The 22440-nt window shown below is 32.6% G+C and overlaps 1 protein-coding gene across 2 annotated transcripts in view; it reads right to left on the reverse strand.

Moving 5' to 3' along the window:
- LOC125819486 (glycine--tRNA ligase, chloroplastic/mitochondrial 2) overlaps window positions 1-14963 on the reverse strand; it is a 50041-nt gene extending 35078 nt beyond the window's left edge. Inside the window, exons 1-17 of one of the 2 annotated variants that reach the window (XM_049498921.1) lie at window positions 14661-14963; window positions 13796-13846; window positions 13261-13328; window positions 12328-12409; window positions 12128-12191; window positions 10883-10938; window positions 10565-10642; window positions 10285-10359; window positions 9828-9898; window positions 9179-9295; window positions 8971-9072; window positions 8315-8441; window positions 7928-8011; window positions 7619-7705; window positions 6654-6755; window positions 4086-4149; window positions 2413-2468 (exon numbers count right to left, since the gene is read on the reverse strand). In XM_049498921.1, the coding sequence (XP_049354878.1) occupies window positions 2413-2468; window positions 4086-4149; window positions 6654-6755; window positions 7619-7705; window positions 7928-8011; window positions 8315-8441; window positions 8971-9072; window positions 9179-9295; window positions 9828-9898; window positions 10285-10359; window positions 10565-10642; window positions 10883-10938; window positions 12128-12191; window positions 12328-12409; window positions 13261-13328; window positions 13796-13846; window positions 14661-14888 (1512 nt within the window). In that variant the 5' untranslated portion in view covers window positions 14889-14963. Of the gene's footprint in view, window positions 1-2412; window positions 2469-4085; window positions 4150-6653; window positions 6756-7618; window positions 7706-7927; window positions 8012-8314; window positions 8442-8970; window positions 9073-9178; window positions 9296-9827; window positions 9899-10284; window positions 10360-10564; window positions 10646-10882; window positions 10939-12127; window positions 12192-12327; window positions 12410-13260; window positions 13329-13795; window positions 13847-14660 lie in introns of those variants that run through there. The other variant, XM_049498929.1, reaches the window with a different exon arrangement.
- Window positions 14964-22440: the final 7477 nt, after the last annotated feature.

Below are 22440 nucleotides of genomic sequence, written 5' to 3' on the forward strand. Positions count from 1 at the left end.
CAAGTAACGAGAACGGAGGATGGACGGAGGCGATGGACTATCGGACGAGTGTCGTGAAATGGGTCGATGAGAGTCATTGTTGTCTCGTCAAAATGTGAGTTGTGAGAGTGTAGTATTTAGGGATTTCAATTTTCAGTCATGGGAGTTTCAATTTAGGGATTCCGAATTGAGAATTGGGTAATTCATAAGTGTGGGAGCTACAGTGAGTCACTCCCAAATGACAAATTGGGCCAAATTTTAATGGGCTATTGACATTGGATAGGTTGGGCTGTAAGTGTAGTATAGTGTTATGTAATAAAATTCAGTTTTTCGGTTAAACCGAATTAATTTCTAAAAACCGAAAACCGGACCGAATAACTGAAATTTTAAAACTGAAAACCGAAACCGACCGATCAAACCGAAAAACCGAAACCGAAATTAAAAAAAATTCAGTTCGGTCGGTTTTTTCGGTTTGAACCGAAATATGCCCAGGCCTAGCCCCAGGTTGGGGAGTGAGAAAACCATGCACTTTCCTCTTCAAGATAAAAGATGCTAAAGTAACCTGTGAAGAGGATGTTGCTTTATCCCTCTCATATCCATATATCCTGATTCATGATTGAGATGTTCTACTTGTACATTAGCTATAGGAGGTGTGGAAACTTTTCCATTCCAGACCCGCAAATTTCTTCTAAATCATGTAGTAATGCTTGTTATCTGTTTAACATAAAATGCTGAAAACTGTAGCGAAAGCATTTGCCTTGGAAGTTGATTTTGGCTATGTTGACTACTTTGAAGCTAATGTTGTTGCAAAACTTTCATATATTTATAATATAAAACTCCAAAACCCTCCCCTATATGGCATATGGATCTAATCAGTCCTCCAAATGCGATTTCACCTCTCATATTTTTTTACTATGTCACTTCTTTATACCACTTAATCCAATTATTGAACTTCAACCATTTTCCCCACCGAACAGAGACTACTTATTCTCATCTCTAAGCCAACATCTTCTTAGGAGACATGATCCGTCAATCTATTAGCCAGTACTAAGGCACCTCCTCATTGGTGCAGACATGATCTCTGTCCAATCTATCAACCGGTACTTACTCACCTCCTCATTGGCGCAGCTCAGAGAAATCACTTTCAGCTTTCAAATTTCTCCCACACCTGCAGATATGGGAACCAGCGACATGTATGTACATGGAAATACTAGATAGAGTACTTTCTAGCAGAATCTATACTCCTTCAATACAAATATCTCTTGCACCCAAGAGTGTGGACTAGTGGTCAATTAAGTGGAGAGCAGGCTCAAATCCCACCAGAGACAAGAACTACGGTGATTTCTTCCAATCTAACCTAACCTTGGTGGACAGAGTTACCTGGTACTTGTTGTTAGTGGGAGGTGGCAGGTATCCCTGGAATTAGTCGAGGTGCGCAAAAGTTGGCCCGGACACCACGGTTATCAACAAAATATATATCTCTTCTCCCATCCTACAGATCTTTACTCGACTTCCTCCGATCACAAAATCCCTGCTACACATTTCTTATAGGTGGGTCTGGTGGTATGCCCAGGTACATTGTTAAGACTGATCCAACCTTACAACTAGTACACATGCAAAAGCTGTTCAATGTTCTATACCTCTCCCTCTAGAATAACTGCACATATCTTTATATTGATTTTAGACCTGAAACTGCCTGAAATTATAGCACTATGTGCTTGCATGTAGTAGTAGAGCCACCTCTGCATCACAAAACACTAACATAGGATGAAATAGAATATGATGAGATATATATATATACTTTCTATGCATGAGTAATTCATGAGGAAACATTGTGTTGCATTCTCTACTCCAGCTATTTAAAATGATAATTCTCCAAGTCCTATGACCTTGAGTTACTGCAAATCACTTCCCCAACAAAGACTAATAATAGTGAACTTCTTCAGTAAGGTGGACCTCATCCCCGGACAACTCAAGGTGATAGAAGAATTTTGAGTACAGAGTATCTTTGGTTGCATGGTAGCCGCTTATGCTAAAAGGCCTAAAGGCAGGAATTTGACACTCATACACACAGAGAACGTTCAGAAAACGAGAAACCACACCATTTTGATGGAGTTTGATGCCAATCATGAGCATCAAAGGTGTTGCCCAAAATAACATTCTTATGGTTACATGAGGAGCGCCAGAAACATTTTTCATTCAATTTGCTTATGTGGACTTAAACAAAAGTAATATACCCATTTCTGTTATCCTGTTCATAAAATTAATCTTTACCAAACACACCGAAACTTAATCACAAGGAATCTCCATGATTAACTTTGTAATTTATAGCAGTAGCCTTGGTCATACACCCTACTAAGGTTAGCTTGTTGTTGAAGGGAAATTTTACTTTTCCACGAAATCATACACAAAACACTTATTTTCTATGTGTACCTCGAATGCAAGCCGTGCTGGCTCCACCAAACGAACATAGACATATTCTGTTTTCCCTGCAATCAGAAGCAAACAATGAAACACAAGCATTTGTATCGTAGACAGCGCAGATAAACGATCAACATGCAATTATGCAAACAGTGAACCAGTGAAGCCTTTAACGCTTTTATACAGCTAGCTTATTTTTGCCAAGTTAAAAATGACACTTTATACAGCTAATGAAGATGGTGATTTACGAAAAAGGAACATCTGTAAAGATGAGAAGCGAAGAGCCTTAAGGAACGGTTGATACATCAAAAAGGAATGTCCCACACAGCTGAACAGTGAAATGCACCATGTTCAACTTGTTTCAGCAGACACCTGTAAAAATGAACCTTACTGTGCTGTTACCCATTAGATGCATGTATCAGAAATAAGGATCGGAACTTTGTCATCCAGGGTAAAATGAGTCAAAATTCACAAGTAGAAACTCAGAACATTGTGGTCAACAGTGATTTCAAGGTGCTCTATGTTATTGTTTATAATAATCTATCCTAGTATGTTGTTTAGTGTGTTTCGATTAGGTCACTATGTTATTGTTGTTTTGCTCCTTTCTAGTAGACTTTGCACTACTAACGTGTTAGTGTTACTTGCTATATTTTCTTCACTATCTCCTTCTGTGTACCAGGATTTGCTGCCAAGGGTCTTCCGGAACCGGCCTCTCTACCTCCACAAGGTAGTGGTAAGGTTTGCGTACATTCTACCCGCTCAAAACCCCACTTGTGGGATTCTAGTGGGTATGTTGCTATTGCAGTGATTTCAAGGTGCATAGTATTTCCTAGTACTTATTAGCAGGAAAATGCTGAAGAAATATCTACTCTCCTTATCTTGCATTGTCAGACATGAAATCTATAGAAGTAAGAATCACCCTCCAATTGGATCCGTTTGGTAAACCTACAGGTGTTTGAAGCATATGTGACATTGATAGAAGAATCTGAACAGTAGAAGATTAGTTGAATCGGTAGCTTGCCCTTGTTTATAAATTTTATTACTTGATCGAAAAAAAGGATTAGTTGGATCGGTAGTACTTCTCACCTATTAAGATGCTACCTTTGGGCAACAGAAAAAATTAAACATTGATGTTTAAATTTCATTGTGTTGAATAAAACAATGATGCCGAAAGATATGTACAATGATGCATTTAGGCTACTGGCTACAAGTATTCTGTTTACACTAAGAATAAAAAGTAGGAGGTCTTTACAGCTCTTTAAGTTCTCTTCACTGCCGTGACACATCCTCAAATTTCTTTTAGTACAAATCGTCCAACAATGAACACGATTGGTTAAGAAGCCATAGAAACAGAAGACCATCGCACTGATTCAGACAAAAACTTGAAAGAAAAAGATAATAAGGAATAGAAAATTTCAGATACTTTTTTGGTAATAATAATTTTCAGGTTTCGTAAGGGATAACAAATTGCATATGAACAACAACATACCCAGTGTAACCCCACAAATGGGTCTAATTATCAATAACAAATATCATATCAGACGTCAAAAAACAAATTTAAGTAGTTTTCCACATTTAAGCAAAAGAAGTTTCTATGATTAGCATATGATAGACTAAATCAACACCAGAATTCACATGAACAAACACAGAGATAATAAAATAAGTGTTCATCTGACGTAACATACCTTCAGCTCGTCTGTACATGGAGTCTAAAGGCACATTATTTCTGCGACAAAAACCTTCAGCAGCCTGAAAGTTGTATGAGTTGATAAATCAGAACTGACTTGAGTTCATCAAATACAAAGGGAATTTGGTTAGAGATCAAATATGAGTTAGCAAACACAAAATGCTCCTATATTCATCAAATAAGAAACATGAGTAGAGCTCAATTCAAAATAAAATTAAGTCCAGCATACAAGCAATATATGGCAATAGATTTCTTAAGGCACATTGAAATAAGGAACAAGACAAATACTACACATTTTCTTTTTTGATGATATAATTTTTCTATTGTATGTTTTCTATAAGGAAAAAACTTGTTAATATAACTTCCAAGAGTTATGATAGTGTGTGATACAAAAGATAGATGTCATACACTGACTCTATATATCTGAGTAAAAGCAGAAATTTTGGGGATAGAATTGCTTGATTATTTTTCAAATTTGGAGTTTAAACAGTGTTTACAAGCATTCCAGACAAGGAAAATAAACTAATTTAAATCACACAAATATAGGGATTCTAGACCTTTGTCATATTTATAAGAAATGGACATAAGTCCTAATATTTAACTCGCCCTCAAGTTGGAATGTATATAGTATGCTCCTAATTTCAAACTTGCAACAACTATACCTGATTCTGTGGTCACAGAGTTATTCTGTAAGAATATTTGCTAACTAATCATTTTAGTTGATGAAACCTGTCATAATACACCCAGACTCAATCTTTGGTCGAATAAAAAGACAATCTATTTTCATATGCTTTGTTCTTTCATGAAACACTTGGATTCGAAGCTGTATGCATTGCAGCTTGATCATTTTTCATAACCGAGAAATTCCCGAGAGCCAACTGGCATACAGTTTGGAACTTTGTGGATAATGGACAATTGCAACTTGATTGTCACATATCAATTTCATGGGTATAACTCTCTTTTTAAAATAAGGAATTTCATGGGTTTACAGCTAAACTCTTGGAGAAGTTGATTTAGCCATCTAAGCTCACATGTAGCCAAAGCCATTGGTCAGTATTCTGACTCTGTACTAGATCTAGCTACTACATTATTAGGATCCTTTTTAAATTCAAGTGGAGAAATATACTCAAAAGAAGAATAAATAGACTGACCACAGAGATCTGTTAGCTGGAAAGAAATGATCAAACTTGTACTCAAATAAGGAGCTCTCGAATGACCAGAAAATGGGGTTGGCAGTACAAGAAAAGTCTGTTTGCCAAAATATTTACCAGAAAAAATTTCAAACACTCAGAAGATTTGGGGATGCTGAAAGACTTGGATGGCATGTATTGGATGATAATAGGCTGGACAGTGAAGATTTGGCTGGAAAGGTGGACTGACCTCTCGGACTGCTGTTCTTGTGGTCAGATTGCAGTGGAAATTGGACAATAGGCTCGCTATAAGGAGAGATTCCCACAAGAGAAGGAACCTCACTGAAAAGTTCCTGGGAGATGTCACACGCTGACGCACAAACAAATCTCACCCAAAAGTTCTGACTTCTCCCAGCGCCTAACAGCTCAGATGGGTTTGTGGCTTTATGAGTTCTTCTGGCCGGAGGATTTATATCTATAGTGTTGGTTGATATGCAACACCAACGAGAAGTACAGCATCCCCAGCCAGTCGCCCCGAAAAATTACACAATGAAGCTGTCTTTAGCCTGACTACACTTGTAAATGCACAGTGACTAATATCTCATATATGCTCTGATGCCATGTGAGAACCGAAGCAAGGAAGAGAAGAACATTGAGAGAAAATATTGTTGCATTAATTCACACTATTGGATGTTTAAACAGTGGGTCTAAATGTTCTCAGGAAAACAGAAAATCAAATTACACAATTACATCATCTAATCGACTTAGGTTTATCCTTATTGATATGCACTAAATTTACAAGACCCTGACGATATTTACAAGATCCAAAAAATACATCTTGTTTTTTGTCTTTCCAAGTTATTAAATTTTCTCCAACAGATGAGATGATGCTCATATCAAGAACTGAAAATTTTGAACTGAATCCTATTTTGAACCAAGGATGGGAATTTGGCAATTTATCCTAGGGAAAATAACTCCTAGGGCTTTTCTTTTGTGCGGATTTCCATGTCCTATTTAAACAATTAAGGGTACTTTGTATGGCAATTTGTCAGCAAAACCTAAATGATGTGCATATTTTATTTTTCTTCCAGTGTTTCCCTGAATAGCAAATAGATAATAACAATATAAATACAATGCTGGTGAATGATACTGATAACGTATAACCTGTTCTCGACAAAACGACAACATTTAATTATAGATTACTTATGTAAGGTCTTTAATCTTAGAAAATATAGGACTTCTTGGTCCCTGATAATTCAGATAGGAGTTAAAAATCCATGACTAGGGGGAAAACGACTTGCTAGTAATTTTCTTGTCAAAAAAAAAGAAAAAAGAAAAAACTCGCGTGCAATAATGCATGTTATAGCAAGTAACTCAAATGGTGCAATGTTTTAGCAAATTAAATTAACAAATAACTAAAATTCAATTCACTCCACCTTGGTAGGATTTCCTTCCTTGTCAAAAGCTTTAGAAACAGGGGGTCCACGAATCTCTACCTCATGTTCCACTTGCTTAGAGTGTAGCTTCTCAACGCTAACCTGCAAATGATCTTTATCAGCATCTATAAGGCGAAAAGAAACCAGTGAGTAGTGAGAGTTTGCATGAACTAAGTTTACAGGTGGAAAGACCAAGGCCTGCACAAAGTCCACGGTGCAGTTTGAAAAGATTCAAATGTGCTATAGATATGTTAATTACTTTTATCAATTCGGTTAATTTAGCAAGAACTCAGTCAAGTTGGGATTGGATAGTCAAAAACTACAAGTAGGTCTTACATGTTATTATCAAATTAACCCAGTGAATTTGGACAAAATGCATCAACTAGGAGAAAATGAGAGCAAGAATCAGAAATCTCAACCAATTCACATGGAGATTTGTCCGCTTCAGTGAACCTTTCCAGAAGGCCTTATGAAATAAGAAACAATTATGTAACGCTGAGCAAACTTTATAAGCATGGTCATTTCTGAAAGTTCAGCTCAGCTGAGTTCAGGGATTTTTCTATCCAGACATTTTATTTTTGGGGGAAAAAAGGGAATTTGGGTTTTGTACTTTCTGGAACTCATTCCACTCTATAAAAAATATTAAAAGTTCCCACAAAAACAGATGTCAAGAGTAATGAATTCGTACTATTAAGAATTCTGGTAGCATTTACAAGATTTGATACTGGCTTTATACTTGTTGAACAACTCAAACATACAAATGACTTGGCAAAGGTTTTTCTAAGAAGTTGCAGGCATTGGAGCTGCCCTTTCCATTTTTAAGTTACATAGATCTGAGAATAGTTATAAAAAGTATACTGAGAATGGTAGATAAAATATTCAAAAATCCTGCACTCTCTTTCCTTCAAAGTAACCAGAAAAGCAAAATTTGTGAAGGAGATCAACCATAACGAAACAAATCCTACCACTACTCTACGTGGAGTGCCATGTGTTTGTACTTCCCCATGAAGCAACCTTTGTTTGTCCAGTAACTGAACAATCAGATCCTTGAGCTGCAATGACCAGCACAAATAAAAATCAGATTAAACAGAGCAGTAATACAATCAACTAAACTGAACTGCTTACTTGGGAACTCACTCCGTATGACATCAGGAATGAATTAAGATAAGAGAAAACACAAACACGCTTCCCTTACCATATTTACAGTATAAACTTCAGGAACAGAGACTTGCAAACAATAAGAATGAATATCACATGAAAAAGAAGATGTATACTTGTTTGCATGCACTTGATACATCATTTGGAGGCAACTCCTCAGTCCCAATTTCAAGAACAAACAATTGTGGCTCTGAAGGCACCTGTATGACAGGAAAAAAGGTGTGCAAGAAATTTAACCTATGCTTAGAAACAAGTAAAGTTACAAAGAGAATGTGAAAGCAGACTGAAAGAGTGGGAATATCAGTTTCTTTTCATTGTTTGGTTTGGTAGGAACAATAGAAAGGAAAGATGTTGTTTATTTATCATTCTTATTGAACTAAAATAATGGGACCAAAAGAATGCTTGCTATCATTCTGTATACAAACCAAGTAAGAGAAAGCAAACTTTTAAGATATTCATACTTGCTCTAGTATCCAAGCAAAGGCTAAAGTGAAAAAACATACCTTTCCCGTTGCTTCCTCCGAGACTTCTCTTTGAACAATAAGATGATCACTATGAGAAACAACACCTAGTGGATGGCCAAGAGACTCCCTTGTCTGCAACCAAAGTTGTGCGCATTGACGAGCTAAACTGAAAAGGGGAGGCAAAAAAGCAGACAAAAAAAATGAACTTGAGACTTCCAGACTTTTTTGGGGGTAAAAAGGTTTGGCACCAATATATCTGACTTCTCTTTATAGTAATAAAGATGTACTTCCTCCATTCCATTTTGCATGGCAGTGTTAGATAGGCATGGAGGTAAGGATAAAAAAGGAAGACTTTTGGCACCTATCAAAAGTACCCTTAGAATTTGTGGTATTAAACATGTCTTTTCTATGGTTCCAAGAGCACGTATTTAGAAGTAAATAGGAGGTACACAGTTAAAGAGTTCCCAAACATAGAAAGGTGTAATTCTCTATAGAACAAACTAAATAGAAAGAGTGTAATACGAAATGAAACAGATGGAATATATATTAAGCATGATACTAGCATTTGGAACTTGCGGAAACAAAATTTTACATGTGCCCAATAACTAATAAGGTAGACTTCTCAATCATCAACCGAACTTCAAGAAAACCCGACAAACTCTCTGGCAATCAAAAGAAAAGCTAAAAATGTCTACCTCCGCATACGCCCAAAATAACGAGCACGTTCTGTCACCCCAACAAAGCCTCTCGAGTCTAAAACGTTAAAAGCATGAGAAGTCTTCAAAAGCTGATCATACCTAGCACAGTGTAGGGAATAATGTTACTCGATGTAAAGTTAGCAAAAGATTTATTTTGTACCTCCATCCCACGAAGAAAAAATAGTATTAAGGTATAAGTACATACGCAGGTATTGCAAGGCCTAGATCAAGCAAACGGCGAGCTTCTGCTTCAAAAAGATCAAAATGTTTATGTATATGGTCAACACTAGCATGCTCCAGATAATACGCACTCATCTCCTTCCTGAAACAGAAGCTTAAATCAGAATCTCTTCCCTGAAAATGACAGATTTATCAAGCACACATACTCCTAATTTTATTTTTATTTTATTTTTCCTGATAAGTGCTCCTAATTTAATTCTGATACAGATAATTCAAATTTTTTCCAAATTAAGTTGGAAATAACAAAACCTTTGCAAACAGTCTGATTTGCCTACATGAAAAACAGAAAAAATCTAGAGACTATGGATCTTATCATATGCTATATGGTATCCATCTACAACTACTGCTTTTCCTTCTATACATTTATAAATGCAAGTTTCATTTTCTTATACAGTTAAGAATTGGAACTTGAAAGCAATAATTATGCACAATGACAAGAAAATGAAGAGGATACTGTTTAAATATCCAAGATAGTTCGAGCTCTAAGAAACAGCAGATTATAACATTTTTCAGAAGGCATAAGAAAATCTATAAGAAACAAAATGATCTATCTAATATTAAGACAATCAACAAAAAGAAAGGAGAAAGTTTTCTGGCTGAATTAGCGTATTTACTCATTTTCCAGAAAAAGCTCTCCATATGTAATGCCATCTGCATACTGAATCTTTTTGAAATGATCAACACCCTGCAGATAAGTAATAATGATTAATAACAAGCATAATATTGGAGAACCAGAAGAGAAATGCAGGTAGTTTATCCTCTTTATATTCTAAGCTATGGGCAGTAATGACCTCCTATATGAAGGTTTTCTGCTAGCTAAGAAACATAGTAAATGTTAAGATCATGCTAGAGATTCTGGTACAGAATAGAGCAGTAAGAAGTGCTTCAAACAGAGTATGATCCAATTAAAAGAGTAAATCAGCTATCGAATGCCTTTTTTCCCTTAGTGAGAAGAGAATGCAGAATGTATCCAATGAGCCTCATCATTTGTTTGAACAAGAAAAAAGTCAAGAAAGAAATCATAAGAGGAGAAAGAACAAGCCTGAAATGATCTCAACAAGCAAATTTAACCTGAAGTGACATAAGGATACGTTCAAGCCCATAAGTGATCTCAACTGAGACTGGCATCAACTGAATACTTCCAGCCTGAAAAATTAAAAGTTAATGACCGAGCTAATGGCTGGATGTGCTCAAAGATAGAAAAAGGGTCAAATAGAAAAGCAACAAGGACAAGTTCTTCTAAGTCATTAGTAACCAGTAAGCAAATGAAGTTTTTAAAACTTGTTTGTTGAGCAAAGATCAGGATTCTAAAACTGTTGTACACCTTTTGTCTAAAGAGAGAGAGAATAACCTGCTGGAAGTAGGTGAATTGTGTGATTTCCATTCCATCCATCCAAACCTCCCAGCCCAATCCCCAGGCACCAAGCACCTACTAGTAGTTCAAGCCAAGAAACATTTAACTATACAGCTCTGAGATACACAGGGGGAAGGAACAAACATTAGTGTGTGACATGTAGCAGAAAACACCATTCATGCAAATCCAAACAAAAAGATGGAAATTGCCTGAACAGAGAAATAAGTACGAAAGAAAATGTTCTGTTCATGAAATGTTATATGTGAATATCTACAAAAGTTAAATATCCCTTATCAAGAGAAAGATTAATCTTACAGGGCTCTCCCAGTTGTCCTCAACAAACCGAATATCATGTGCATTGACATCAATACCTGTCAACACAATAAAGTAAAAGATCAGCCAAAACAATTTCTAGAGTTAATATTTATATATATATATATATATATATACACCACACACACACACAAAAATATATACACGACATGAAACTTGTAGGAACGTCCAAGTTCCAACAACCAAAAAGGAGAAAAAACCTACAGTAAAGTGTATGCCTATTTGGCTAAGTATGGCTGTTAACTAAGCATAAAGTGACACAAAATGTTACAGTATTTAAGAATAAGAACAAGAAGTGGAAAAATAACATACAACCACTTCTTTTCTTTTTATGAAGTTTCTTTTAATAAATTTGGAAGGAAAACCGCGGGATACAAGTCTTTTAGAACAGTAGAGAACCTATTCAACGATATGGTTCTCTACAAATAACATCCAATCATCTCTACTAAAAGTAGGAATGTCACGAGTGAACCAAAAATTAACTAGAACAAAAGAAAAGACAGCCTCTTCATCATAAGTAACAAGTTGTTGTATTTTGAGAGCTAGTAATTGTGTTCCTCAGCATTAAGTAACAAATTGTTTTTAACTTTTGAGTTCCTAAAACTAGCTTCTCTCAAGGCTTTTCCCTCAATTCCCTTTTAATATTTTAAGGTCACCATATAAAGCAAACTAGCAAAGTATGTTCCTCTTTTCCCCAGATTCAATGTTATATTTATCAATGTTATATTATCTGGCTAATGAACAGAAAGAAACTCTGCTTTCTTTGACCTATTCCAGCAAGCATGATCAATCATGTATATTGGACACATTTCCTTAAGTTCATCCTTGCAATTCTTCCTGATCACATTTTCCATCAACATGTTCTTCTTTGCTTGAAACTTACATTATGTTGTAATCCTAGTTCTTACACTAGATATGCTCTATCTCTAAAAAGTAGTTGTCATGCACGCCTTTTAGCAAGCAGATCATACACATCCAAATTCAGTGACCACGGCATTCTGGTCACAAAACAAAAACAAAAGATTAGAAATCATGGTCCTATATTCCAGGCTTCAAAAAGCTCAAATATTGGAAGAGTTTGCAAGTTTTTGTTATTGGTAGGCTGTGCAGTCTCTATTACTTACCAAAAGTACCAATTGGGAGAAGTAATTGCTGCAGTTACAACATAAGTTATTTGAAAGACAAATGTAGGAAAAAGAAAAAGGAAAGTAGATATCGGCTGCAAACCTAATGCTGACAAGCTACGGATGAACAGGTCCTGCGAGTTTCCTGGATCAGGCTTCAAAATCACCTGAGTTTCAGTTCAAACAAGAAAGACATCCAGAAGAATTAAGTTGGAAGTACAATTATCGCATATAGGGCTTCAATAGTACTAAGCAATCAACTGTACTTCAGAATTTTAGACAATAAATTAAAGGCAAACTAACCTGAAACTGGGTATGCCTTTGAAGCCTATTTGGATTTTCTCCATAACGACTATCATCTGGACGAATACTAGGTTCTACATACCTGTCATCAGATAGTCACATTGATAGCCATACATGAAAATATGGTAATGTATTCACTTCATTGCAAATAAACAACATCCTCCATTCCCAAGATCAAGAGTATGGTGAACCAGATAAAATAATATGTTTGTCCATAGAATTTTCCCTGTTATTGCAGTTGAGAGGCCTCAAGCTACACCCCACCAAACTCACTCAATAAATTTGTTTTTTTTAAAAAAAGAAGTCCTTTTTCTTTGAAAATGTCCATTTGAATTCAGTGAAGAAAGCAAGAAAAAAAAAAGACTAACTGGAAAAGAAAAAAAGGACAAATAGATGATAAAATCTGAGAAGTAGCTAGAAAGAGAGAGACGAAGAAAGACGAAAAAGGAAAACAGATAATAAAATTTGAGAAGCGGCGAGAAAGAAGAAGAAGAAGAAGAAGCCACAGCAAGAGACTGCAAAGAAGAAGCAGGGAACAGTGAAAACCTGGAGCACAAATATAAAAGTCCGAAGAAAAGAACAACAAACAAACACTAAGCAGCAGCAACAGTGAGTATGAACCTTCTCACCTCTCTTTTTGTCTAAAAGGTCTCCTTCTCTTCTTCTTTACTTTTTCTTGTAAACAGGTCATTGCTTCTCTAAACCAGTTGAAAAAGCAAGCATTTCTTGCTAGCTTAAGGGATGAAACACTTGCTTTTAACAACACTGACACTAACAATGACTGAGATTTTACTTCACATTAAAGAGACTGACTAAGATGTGGACGACTTATTTGCGCATTTCCTTTCTACTTTAGGAAATTCAGGTCAAATATGAGGATGATAATTATATCGGGAACTTAATAAATGAAATGAACCTATCAGAAAATCTTACGCAACATTCCACGGTTCTGGTCCGAGAACTCTTAAATATGTTAGAGGATTCATAGTCCCAGCTCCAACCTGGTCAATGCATTAAACTTAAACAAGTTAGTCAAGATGATGAGAAAAACTCTAAAGATTAAAAATCTAATTTAAACGCTCAAAGATCTAATATAACCACTAAAAGTCCATTCATGTTATGGCTACACTGCAAAGCATATTTTATCAAATCACATGTATACAATCCAGATTCAGTACAATACACAGTACATATAAACATGTCCCAAAGCATTCTAGGTGAATATGCTCAGCATCTCCTTTATGCCGATATTATAATAGAAGTTACACATTACCCATCAAAAAATAAAGTATGCGAGGAGAATATACTTAGTTCTTGCAACTTGAAAATCACAACTTATGACTTTACAACTTTGATAGGGTATCAAGACTCATTAAAAATAAAAAGCATCAATTCCAGCGGAAAAGAAAGTTCATTTTTCCCTGCTATGTCCTGTACTTTTTGAACCCTAGAAAGGATGATAGCATACCTCAGTATTGCTGCATTGCATCACGGCACATCCTACAGAACCCCAATACTCCTACCATGTTAAAAGGATTGGTTAATCCATATATAATATTAAGATAGATATGAAGGATATCTATATCAAGTGGGATGGTTAAAACTGATTAAAGAGTGTCAATGTTAATCTTTGCCAAAGAGAAAGCTAAGCAAATCAAGATATATGTATCCATTATGTATCCATCAATTTAAACATGGTGTAATGCTCGCAAATAAGACAGAACTTCTGCAAAAAGATAGTATAGGGTAGACAAAGCAACCAGAAACCATGCATACCACATTCATCTATTTCTTTTAGCAGGGATGAGAATAAGAAACCAAAGTATAACTAAATTATTCTTATACCAAAGAATATGAACATAGATTCTTTTATTTGATATTCCTATATGTATCTCTATATGCAATGTACAAGAACCCCAGAATAGGTTTTTACTTCTGTTCTATATCATCATTAATTCAAAAAAAAAACATGTTTTTTGGTCAATCTTGATAGGACCAATAAAAAAATTGTGACTTGAGATACAATCTTGAAACCATAAAGAGCAATTTGTTGCAAGAATATAGATTCTTTTATTTTCTTGAAATCTCAGAGATAGAGTGAAAATGATATGTCGGGTAACAAAAATCCCAGAATAGGATTTTACTTCTGTTATTTATTTATCATCGTTAATTCCAAAAAAAAAAAACATGTTTCTTGGTCAATCTTTACAGGACCAATAAAAAAATTGTGAGTTGAGATACAATCTTGAATCCAAAAAGAGCAATTTGTCCAAGAAAATTGAATGTATCATTTGTTATTTCCTCAAGAAAGTAAACTGTAACCCCAAGAATACCTGAAGCCGTTGAATGGCTTGTTGGAAAGTTGGAACAGAGGCTTTCTTTTGGTGTTCTGAATTGTGAGACACATGAGAAGAAGAAGAAGAAGAAGTGGACAGTGCAGAGACAGTGGAAGATTTAGAAAAGAAACGCCTGTGAAGAATGATGGGTAGAGGAAGAAAGGAGAAGTGGGTTTTGTGGGGTTTGAGAATTGAAGTAATTAATGGGAGTGCAAGAATCGCCATTGTTAATTCAAGATTTGGAGAAACCTCAACAAAGCTCTTATTGCTCTCTGGCTGGGGTTTTTCCGAGCCTGTTGATAAAAGGATTACGGAGAACGGGACTTATATATAGAAGATAAAAATAATAAAATTCACTCGGAAACAAAAAAAAAAAAAAACACACACGGCTTTAACTTCAATAATAAATTCCTTTGGTCATAGAATTTTTATAAATTGTTTTTTTTTATGAAAAAACATATTTTATTAAATTACAACCTCAAAAAAAAATTAAAATTTTATTTTTATATAAAAAATTACCTTGTTCGAACTATATTTCATATTTTTTTACAACTACATTCAAATTATAGATTTTTAATATAATAAAGTGTTTTGACACTTTTTTATGCGCAATATCTCTATTTATTTATTTTCTTCTTTTCATATTTTTTAATTCATTATTCTACTAACTATAAATGAATTAATAATAGTATCATAATCATGATAAAAATAAATATAGCAGTCAACCCAAGTACAATAGTGAGCCAGTAATTAGGGTGTTCATAAGTTGGTTTGGATCGATTATTGGTTAAAATTAAAATTAAATTAATTTAATCATTTTTAAAATTATTTAAATTCGATTTGATACAATTATTGCTATTAACCATACACAAAAAATAAAAAATAATCCATTCATAAAAAGAAAAAAAAAAATGAGAGAAATAATTCATTCAAAAGGAAATGACTCATCTTCATATCACTTTGAATCTTATACATAACTAGTGAATTTGATCGCGCTTCGCGCGATTATGAAATACCTCATTAATATAAAATATATATATTTTGAAATATTGAGTGCTAAAAAATTATACTAAGACTCTTAGTTCAATTTATTATTCCTACTCAAATTTTATGATTTTTACAATTTTAAATTATTTATGGGTCTTTGTTCTTCGGAAGATTTTTCCTTAAATAATGTGTTTAATAACCAAAATTATTTATATATAATAGTAATATAAGAAAATTTTCAAATATGAAATAAAAAGTATATTCTTGAGTAGGGGTCTTATGAAACAATAAATTATGAATTTTACAATTTTGAATTATTTACGAGTCTTTGCTCTTTAGAAGATTTTTCCTTTAATAATGTGTTGATTAACCAAAATTATTTATATATAATAGTAATATAAGAAAAATATAACTTCAAATATGAAATAAAAAGGATAATCTTGAGTAGGGATCTCATGAAACAATAAATTATGAATTTATGTAGATAAAATGGAGGAATCTTTAAAGAAAATATAAATAATTCTTTATACAATTAAAAGAATGTATTTCAATATTTAATATATATATTTCTTGTAAATCATTAATAGTATTGTTTGAGCCTTCATTAGTAGTTAATATATTTCCGACATTGTTGTATTGCATCTAAATAAAAATACAGACTTACGATAATTAAAAAATCATAAGAAGACAAATTAAAACAGTTACATGAAGAGAATACATATCTTTCTTAGGGTCTTAATCATATAAAAAAAATGATGATGAAAATAAAAATACAGATTCAATGCACAAAATTTTGATACTATAATAATAATAATAATAATAATAATAATAATAATAATATAAGGAACAAAAAATAAAAGTAATATCTTTGAGTAGGAATATATCTTATGAAACAAAAAATGGTGAATTTATATAAGACAAAATGATAAATTATATTATTGAAAGTGGAAGTTTAATAGGTATGACTTATGAGTCATGAAGGTGAAACTTTAAAAACAAATAAAGGAGAAAAACACAAATAAATAAAATAAAAGAATAAACACATGTGTGTATATATGTGTTTGAGTTTTTTTTAAAAACACGACACAACTACTTTCATAGCTATAAAATCATCATCCATATTTTCATACCATGTCCAAATTAAGCCTCAACTTCATCTAACATCAAAATCATACCAACCACAAGACATCTTTTGTTTTTGAGACATTACCAGTTACAAATTTAAACATCACGTTATCTTTATTTGAATTTATAAAAATATTTACTATTGTAAAAAGAATTGTGGCCTTAGAGAGCGCCACATCACCGGAGTATATATATTGATGTAAATGTTCAGTTTTCTCTACACTTTTTCATTGACAATTTATTACAATAGTGAATATTTAAAAAATTCAAATAAAAAACATAATTAAATTTGGTAAACATAGAGAGATATTACATCACTTTAATATTACATTGTGTATACTTAACTTTAATATTATACTATACAAATTTAGATTTAGGGAGAGAGACGTATTGAATAGAATTAGAACTTTAACTTCCTAAAACTAAAATAAAATCTTTAAAAAAATTAAATAAATTGATATTGATAAAATAATAATAATAAAAAACTCTTGGCTTATATCAAAAGCTTCATAGTAATATCCTTTTCAAAGGATGGTAACATATATACATACGTTAAAAATAAAATCAGGAATGGATACAATCAACTCCTGGCTTTCCTCTTCTGTTCTTCATATCAAAAAGCTTCATAGTAATTATCCTGTTTAAAATGATGCTATCAAGGATGGATAAAATAAAAGGAAGAAGATGAAAAAGAAGAACAAAAAAATCACATGAAACCCCCCAAAAAGGTATAAGAAGATATGAAAAAAATACTTACATGAAACCCCAAAGGAAAAGGTCTAAGAAGGTATGAATAAATAGGGGAATGAATTGTCTAATTAATTATAGGTGAATAAGGATTACAAAAAAAACTGATAGTACGTGGGTTGAAGCAATGATTTAATAGGAAAAAATGTGTGATAATGCACATTAATTGCTCCATTATGTATTTAGCTGTTACATATTTTCTTTTGGAAGGAAGAGTTAAATGTAGTAAAGGCTAATAATAAGGAAAGTGAATAATTATTTTAAAAGGTTATTGAACAGAAAATGAGAGAAAAAAATCAAAATTTTAAGAAATAGTAATACTGATCAATAAAGCATGCCACATCAGCGTGATTTTATTCAGCTTTATAAGCATATATAGATTCTTACTTATACATAACTTCAATTATGTTAAACTTCCTGCTTATATTGTTAGCTAATTAAATGTATTATACAACATAAACGTTCTGAATAATGCATAAATTACCAATATTGTTGCATAAATTAAAAAAAAAAAACATTAGACCTAATTCTTTTTTCATTAGAGTTGCATTTATTGCATTAAAAATTATCCATAGAAATAATATTATATATGTATATAAAATTATAATTATAAAATACAAGTATATAATTTGTTGGTTCGATTCGATTGTTTCTTCGAAATTTTTGAACAAAATCAAAATTAAATCAATTATTATCAATTTTTTTAAAATGTGAAATCAAACCAAATCAAATAAAAATTGATTTGATTTGATTTTCAATTTGAATCGATTTTCCCCAAATCATAAACACCCCTATCAATAACCATGAATGATTTTTGTGATAAAAAAAACTCACCTAATCAGTTTGCGTAGCAGTAATATTCTTCTCTCTTAATTTTGCATATATTAAATGCTTTTTATTTTTATTATTTTTTAACCTTCGTAACTATGATGAAAAAAAAAATTCTATTAGAAAGCCCAAAAATCTTAGTCAAACTTGATATATTTGTTTTTAACCTGCTAAATGAATTAAGGGGCCGTTTGGTAGGGAGTATTAGGAGAAATAGTCCTTGTCTTATGTGTGGTATTATGTAGTACTATGTTTGGTAGGAATTTTAGGTCTATGATACACCCTCCATGGTATTATAGGGTGTATAACTAATACCTTCCATTTGGTGGTATTAGTAATACATGGATCTAATACCATGGGATTAATATATGTAAAGACAAAAAATACCCCCTCAAATCCTTTCATTTTGTTTATTTTCTTGGTTATGTTTTATATTTGTACTAATAAATTTATTTAAAAATCGATTAGCTTACAAACTTTATTATTTAAATAGAGTTATTTGTAGCTAAAATATGAGTTATTTAATCTAATTATTATTAATATAAAATATTATTATCGAACTAATATGCTAATGTTGATGTATGAATTCAAGAGCTATTTTTGCTATTTAAAAACATCTTGAGTATAAAAATAGTTTAATTTATTTTGCTATTTTTTTTATGATAAAGAGCGATTTTGTATGATAAAAGTCCTAAGTTGAATGATTTTATTGATGTAAAACAATGTTCAATATCTTTTTTATATAAATTCTTATAGTTGTGTGACCTTTTGAGATATTAACTTCGATTTATTAAGATAACAATTATTTACCCTCAAATAATTTAAGTGAGAAAATAGTGAACATGGTGATAAAATTTTCCTTCTCCTAACTAGTTAAAAGGCTATAAAAAATAATATTGTTCGTCAATTATCTACCTTAACCCAATTACATGAAATAAAAAATCTCATAATAACTTAAGGGTATAATTGGAAAGAAGTTTTTTTGTAGAGTTTTAAACCTCACACAAAATTAGGTAGGAAGCAACGAACCAAACACTTGATAAAAATAATCCATGCATTACTAATTCAAGCATTACCAATCTCTGCACTGTAGATCTTTGTACCAAACGGCCCCTACATATATAATGAACACGAATGAGTTTAATATTTATTTGATTGAATTTTTTATTTGATATTTTTGGTTAAAGAGATATTTTTATATATTGTTAAACATTAGATAATACATTATCGATATTGGTATTACTGATAACGAATAGGTTACCAAAACAAGTTAATTTGTTACATGTTAATCATAATACAAATTCACTCGATATATTTCTTCAACTGATCTATTACATTATCTGGTGTAGTTGGTGGGATAAATGATTGATCGGTCTTTTATTAGTTTCAAAAAATTATTTTAGACAAAACATCTATTACTCTATTTGCTTGACGAAAACTATATATGGCGAACCACTAGACTCCTCAATTTCTTTAAAGTTAACCTACAAAACATAATGATTGAAATATAATTAAGTTATATGGAGTCCGGAGCCAAAAGGACAATTTTTTTCCTTTAAAAAATAAAAACAGCACATAAAAAAAAATTAACCAAAAGGGAAAAATCGCTCCTCACAAAGCGATTTTCTTCTAACAAAAATTGACGTCGTTCCGTTAAAAGAAATAAAAATCATTGCCTTAGCAGCGATTTTCTCAAGAATTTTTTTTTCTTTAAAATCGCTGCTATTGCGGCGTTTTTATAAATAAAAAAAAAAGAAGTAAAATTTTAAATAAATTGCTGCATTTGCAACGATTTTGATCAAAAAAATTTTAAAGTTAAATTGTTGCTATATGTCAAATCAATTATTCACTATAATATAGTTATAATATAATGCAGTGTACTTATAGATTTATTTTAATTTTTAATTTACAAAATACTAAATTATTTTTTTACTTTTTAACTCACTTGAATGGCAGCGATTAAACTTCAATTTTTTTTATTAAAACACTAATCGCTGCCAGGGTAGTGATTTATGTAAAAAAATAAAATTAATTCCTTAAAAAAAATCGTTGCTATAGCGGCGTTTTAAAGAGAAAAAGAATTGTTTTTTTTGAGAAAATTGCTGCCAAGGCAGCGATTTTTATTTCTTTTAACGACGTCAATTTTTGTCAGAAGAAAATCACCCCATCAGGAGCGATTTTTTCCTTTTGGTTAAAAAAAAATTGATGTATCGTTTTTTATTTTTTGAAGGAAAAAAGTTGCCCTTTTGAAAGCCAGCGAGGAAGGCTTCCAATTTAGCCATGATGTGATTTTGATTGTAACACCTTTTATGAAAACCCACTATTCAAACTTTACTACCATCAATTTCATCTTTTTTATGTTCGAACAAAAAAACTACGTAGTGTTTGATTTATACACTCCAAGAGAAGGAGGGAGCCATTTAACTTGGATGGTAGTAGTAACATTAAGATTACTAAAAATATATAGTACAGATAGTATACTCCGTAATTTTATTCTTCATTCAGATTATTGACAGAGAATCAAATTTACTATTATGAATTTTCTTAAACCAACTATGTCAAAGGATAAAAGGAAGATAATCATTCCATTGGTAATGATTATTGTAGCGACCCTTTCGGAAGGATACTACCACTTAAAGAAGAAATCTAATTTAATACTTGCGACATTTAAAAGAGATTAACGAAGGGCATATTGATTATAGTCTAGTAGAGGAATTAGGTTCGTAAAAAAAATAGTTAAAGAAGTGAAGCCTGCTCATTCACACATTAATTTGATGTCAAGTTGAAATTACGTAGAATTTTATCTTATGGCGGAAGAACCCTTCCAAAATAATCTAAGCAAATAAATTACGAGATTTTCCTGCAAATTTTATTCTCTCACTTAAAAACAATATAAAAGAATATTACCAACTTTCAAGTATCAAAATTAGCGGGTTCATGCTTCAGACAAACATTTAAAACAAATAGTAAATTTAGCATATTACAAGATTTGGGTTTACACACCCCAAAAACAACAAAACATATAGTCATACTTATATTACAACCCATGGTGACATGATCAAATTAGCCTTCAAAATTTTCATGTAAATGTACAACGCATAGATCATGTACAAGTCCCAAAGTTTATACAAAATATAGATGCCTATATGCAAATGTGATCTTCCTTAAGGCTCTCAAAATCTCCATCTCCAATGGTCAGCTTCATGCATCCTCTTGAACATTCCCTACGATAGAAACAACTATCGCTAAGCATATAGCTTAGTGATGTAAAAACTATAGGTTTGGAGCCCTCAGATTCACCAAGCTCCATTTCTCAAGTCATGGGCAACAAAATTGAAACATAATAAATAAATCAAGTTAGATATTTAAAGATCCAAATGTCAAGAACGCTCATAGCACCATTTTTCAAGAGATTCAATAACAAAGCTCGCCCAATATATACATCATGTCGTCACACCAAGCATAAACATGTATCAAGAAGGATCAACGCCCTGCATCAAGAAGGGTCAAAACCCAATAATCAAGAGAACCAAGACCATATTAGCAATGGCTTTCTAGTTTCATACTCAAAATGGACAACTTCCATACTTAAGACGAACTAAAAATCCAGATTCAAGATGACAAATGATCCAAATCAAGAGGCATGACAATAGTGACAAAGTCACAGCCACAGCCACAAGAAGGACAAGGTCCCAACAAGAGTGCCAAGTGATCAAACAATCTGTACAAGTGGGCGAGTTACACAAGTGTCTTTAATGTCTTAAATGATACCAACACGACAATGCAAAGTGACAAAAGGTAACCAAGGTACCAAGATAATCTTTCAGATATACCAACAGGTAAAAAGAGTACAAGTACAAGTTTATACACAAACCTCAATACTTAGCTTAGAAACAGTCCAACACAACTTCAAGAGTTCAAACCGTAGACCAACCAACGTATCAAGGTCCTCAACTTGTTCACAAGTATATACAACCTTAAAAATAAAATTAAATAACTTCTTTAATTCCTAGTAGCTCAATAATGTTGATGTAAAACAAGATTGTCATCACAAGTAAGCTTAGCCTGTACAAATACGACTATGCTCCCA

This window comes from Solanum verrucosum, unplaced genomic scaffold (genome assembly GCF_900185275.1).
Source record: "Solanum verrucosum unplaced genomic scaffold, falcon-dt-bn FXZP01000020.1, whole genome shotgun sequence".
NCBI lineage: Eukaryota > Viridiplantae > Streptophyta > Magnoliopsida > Solanales > Solanaceae > Solanum > Solanum verrucosum.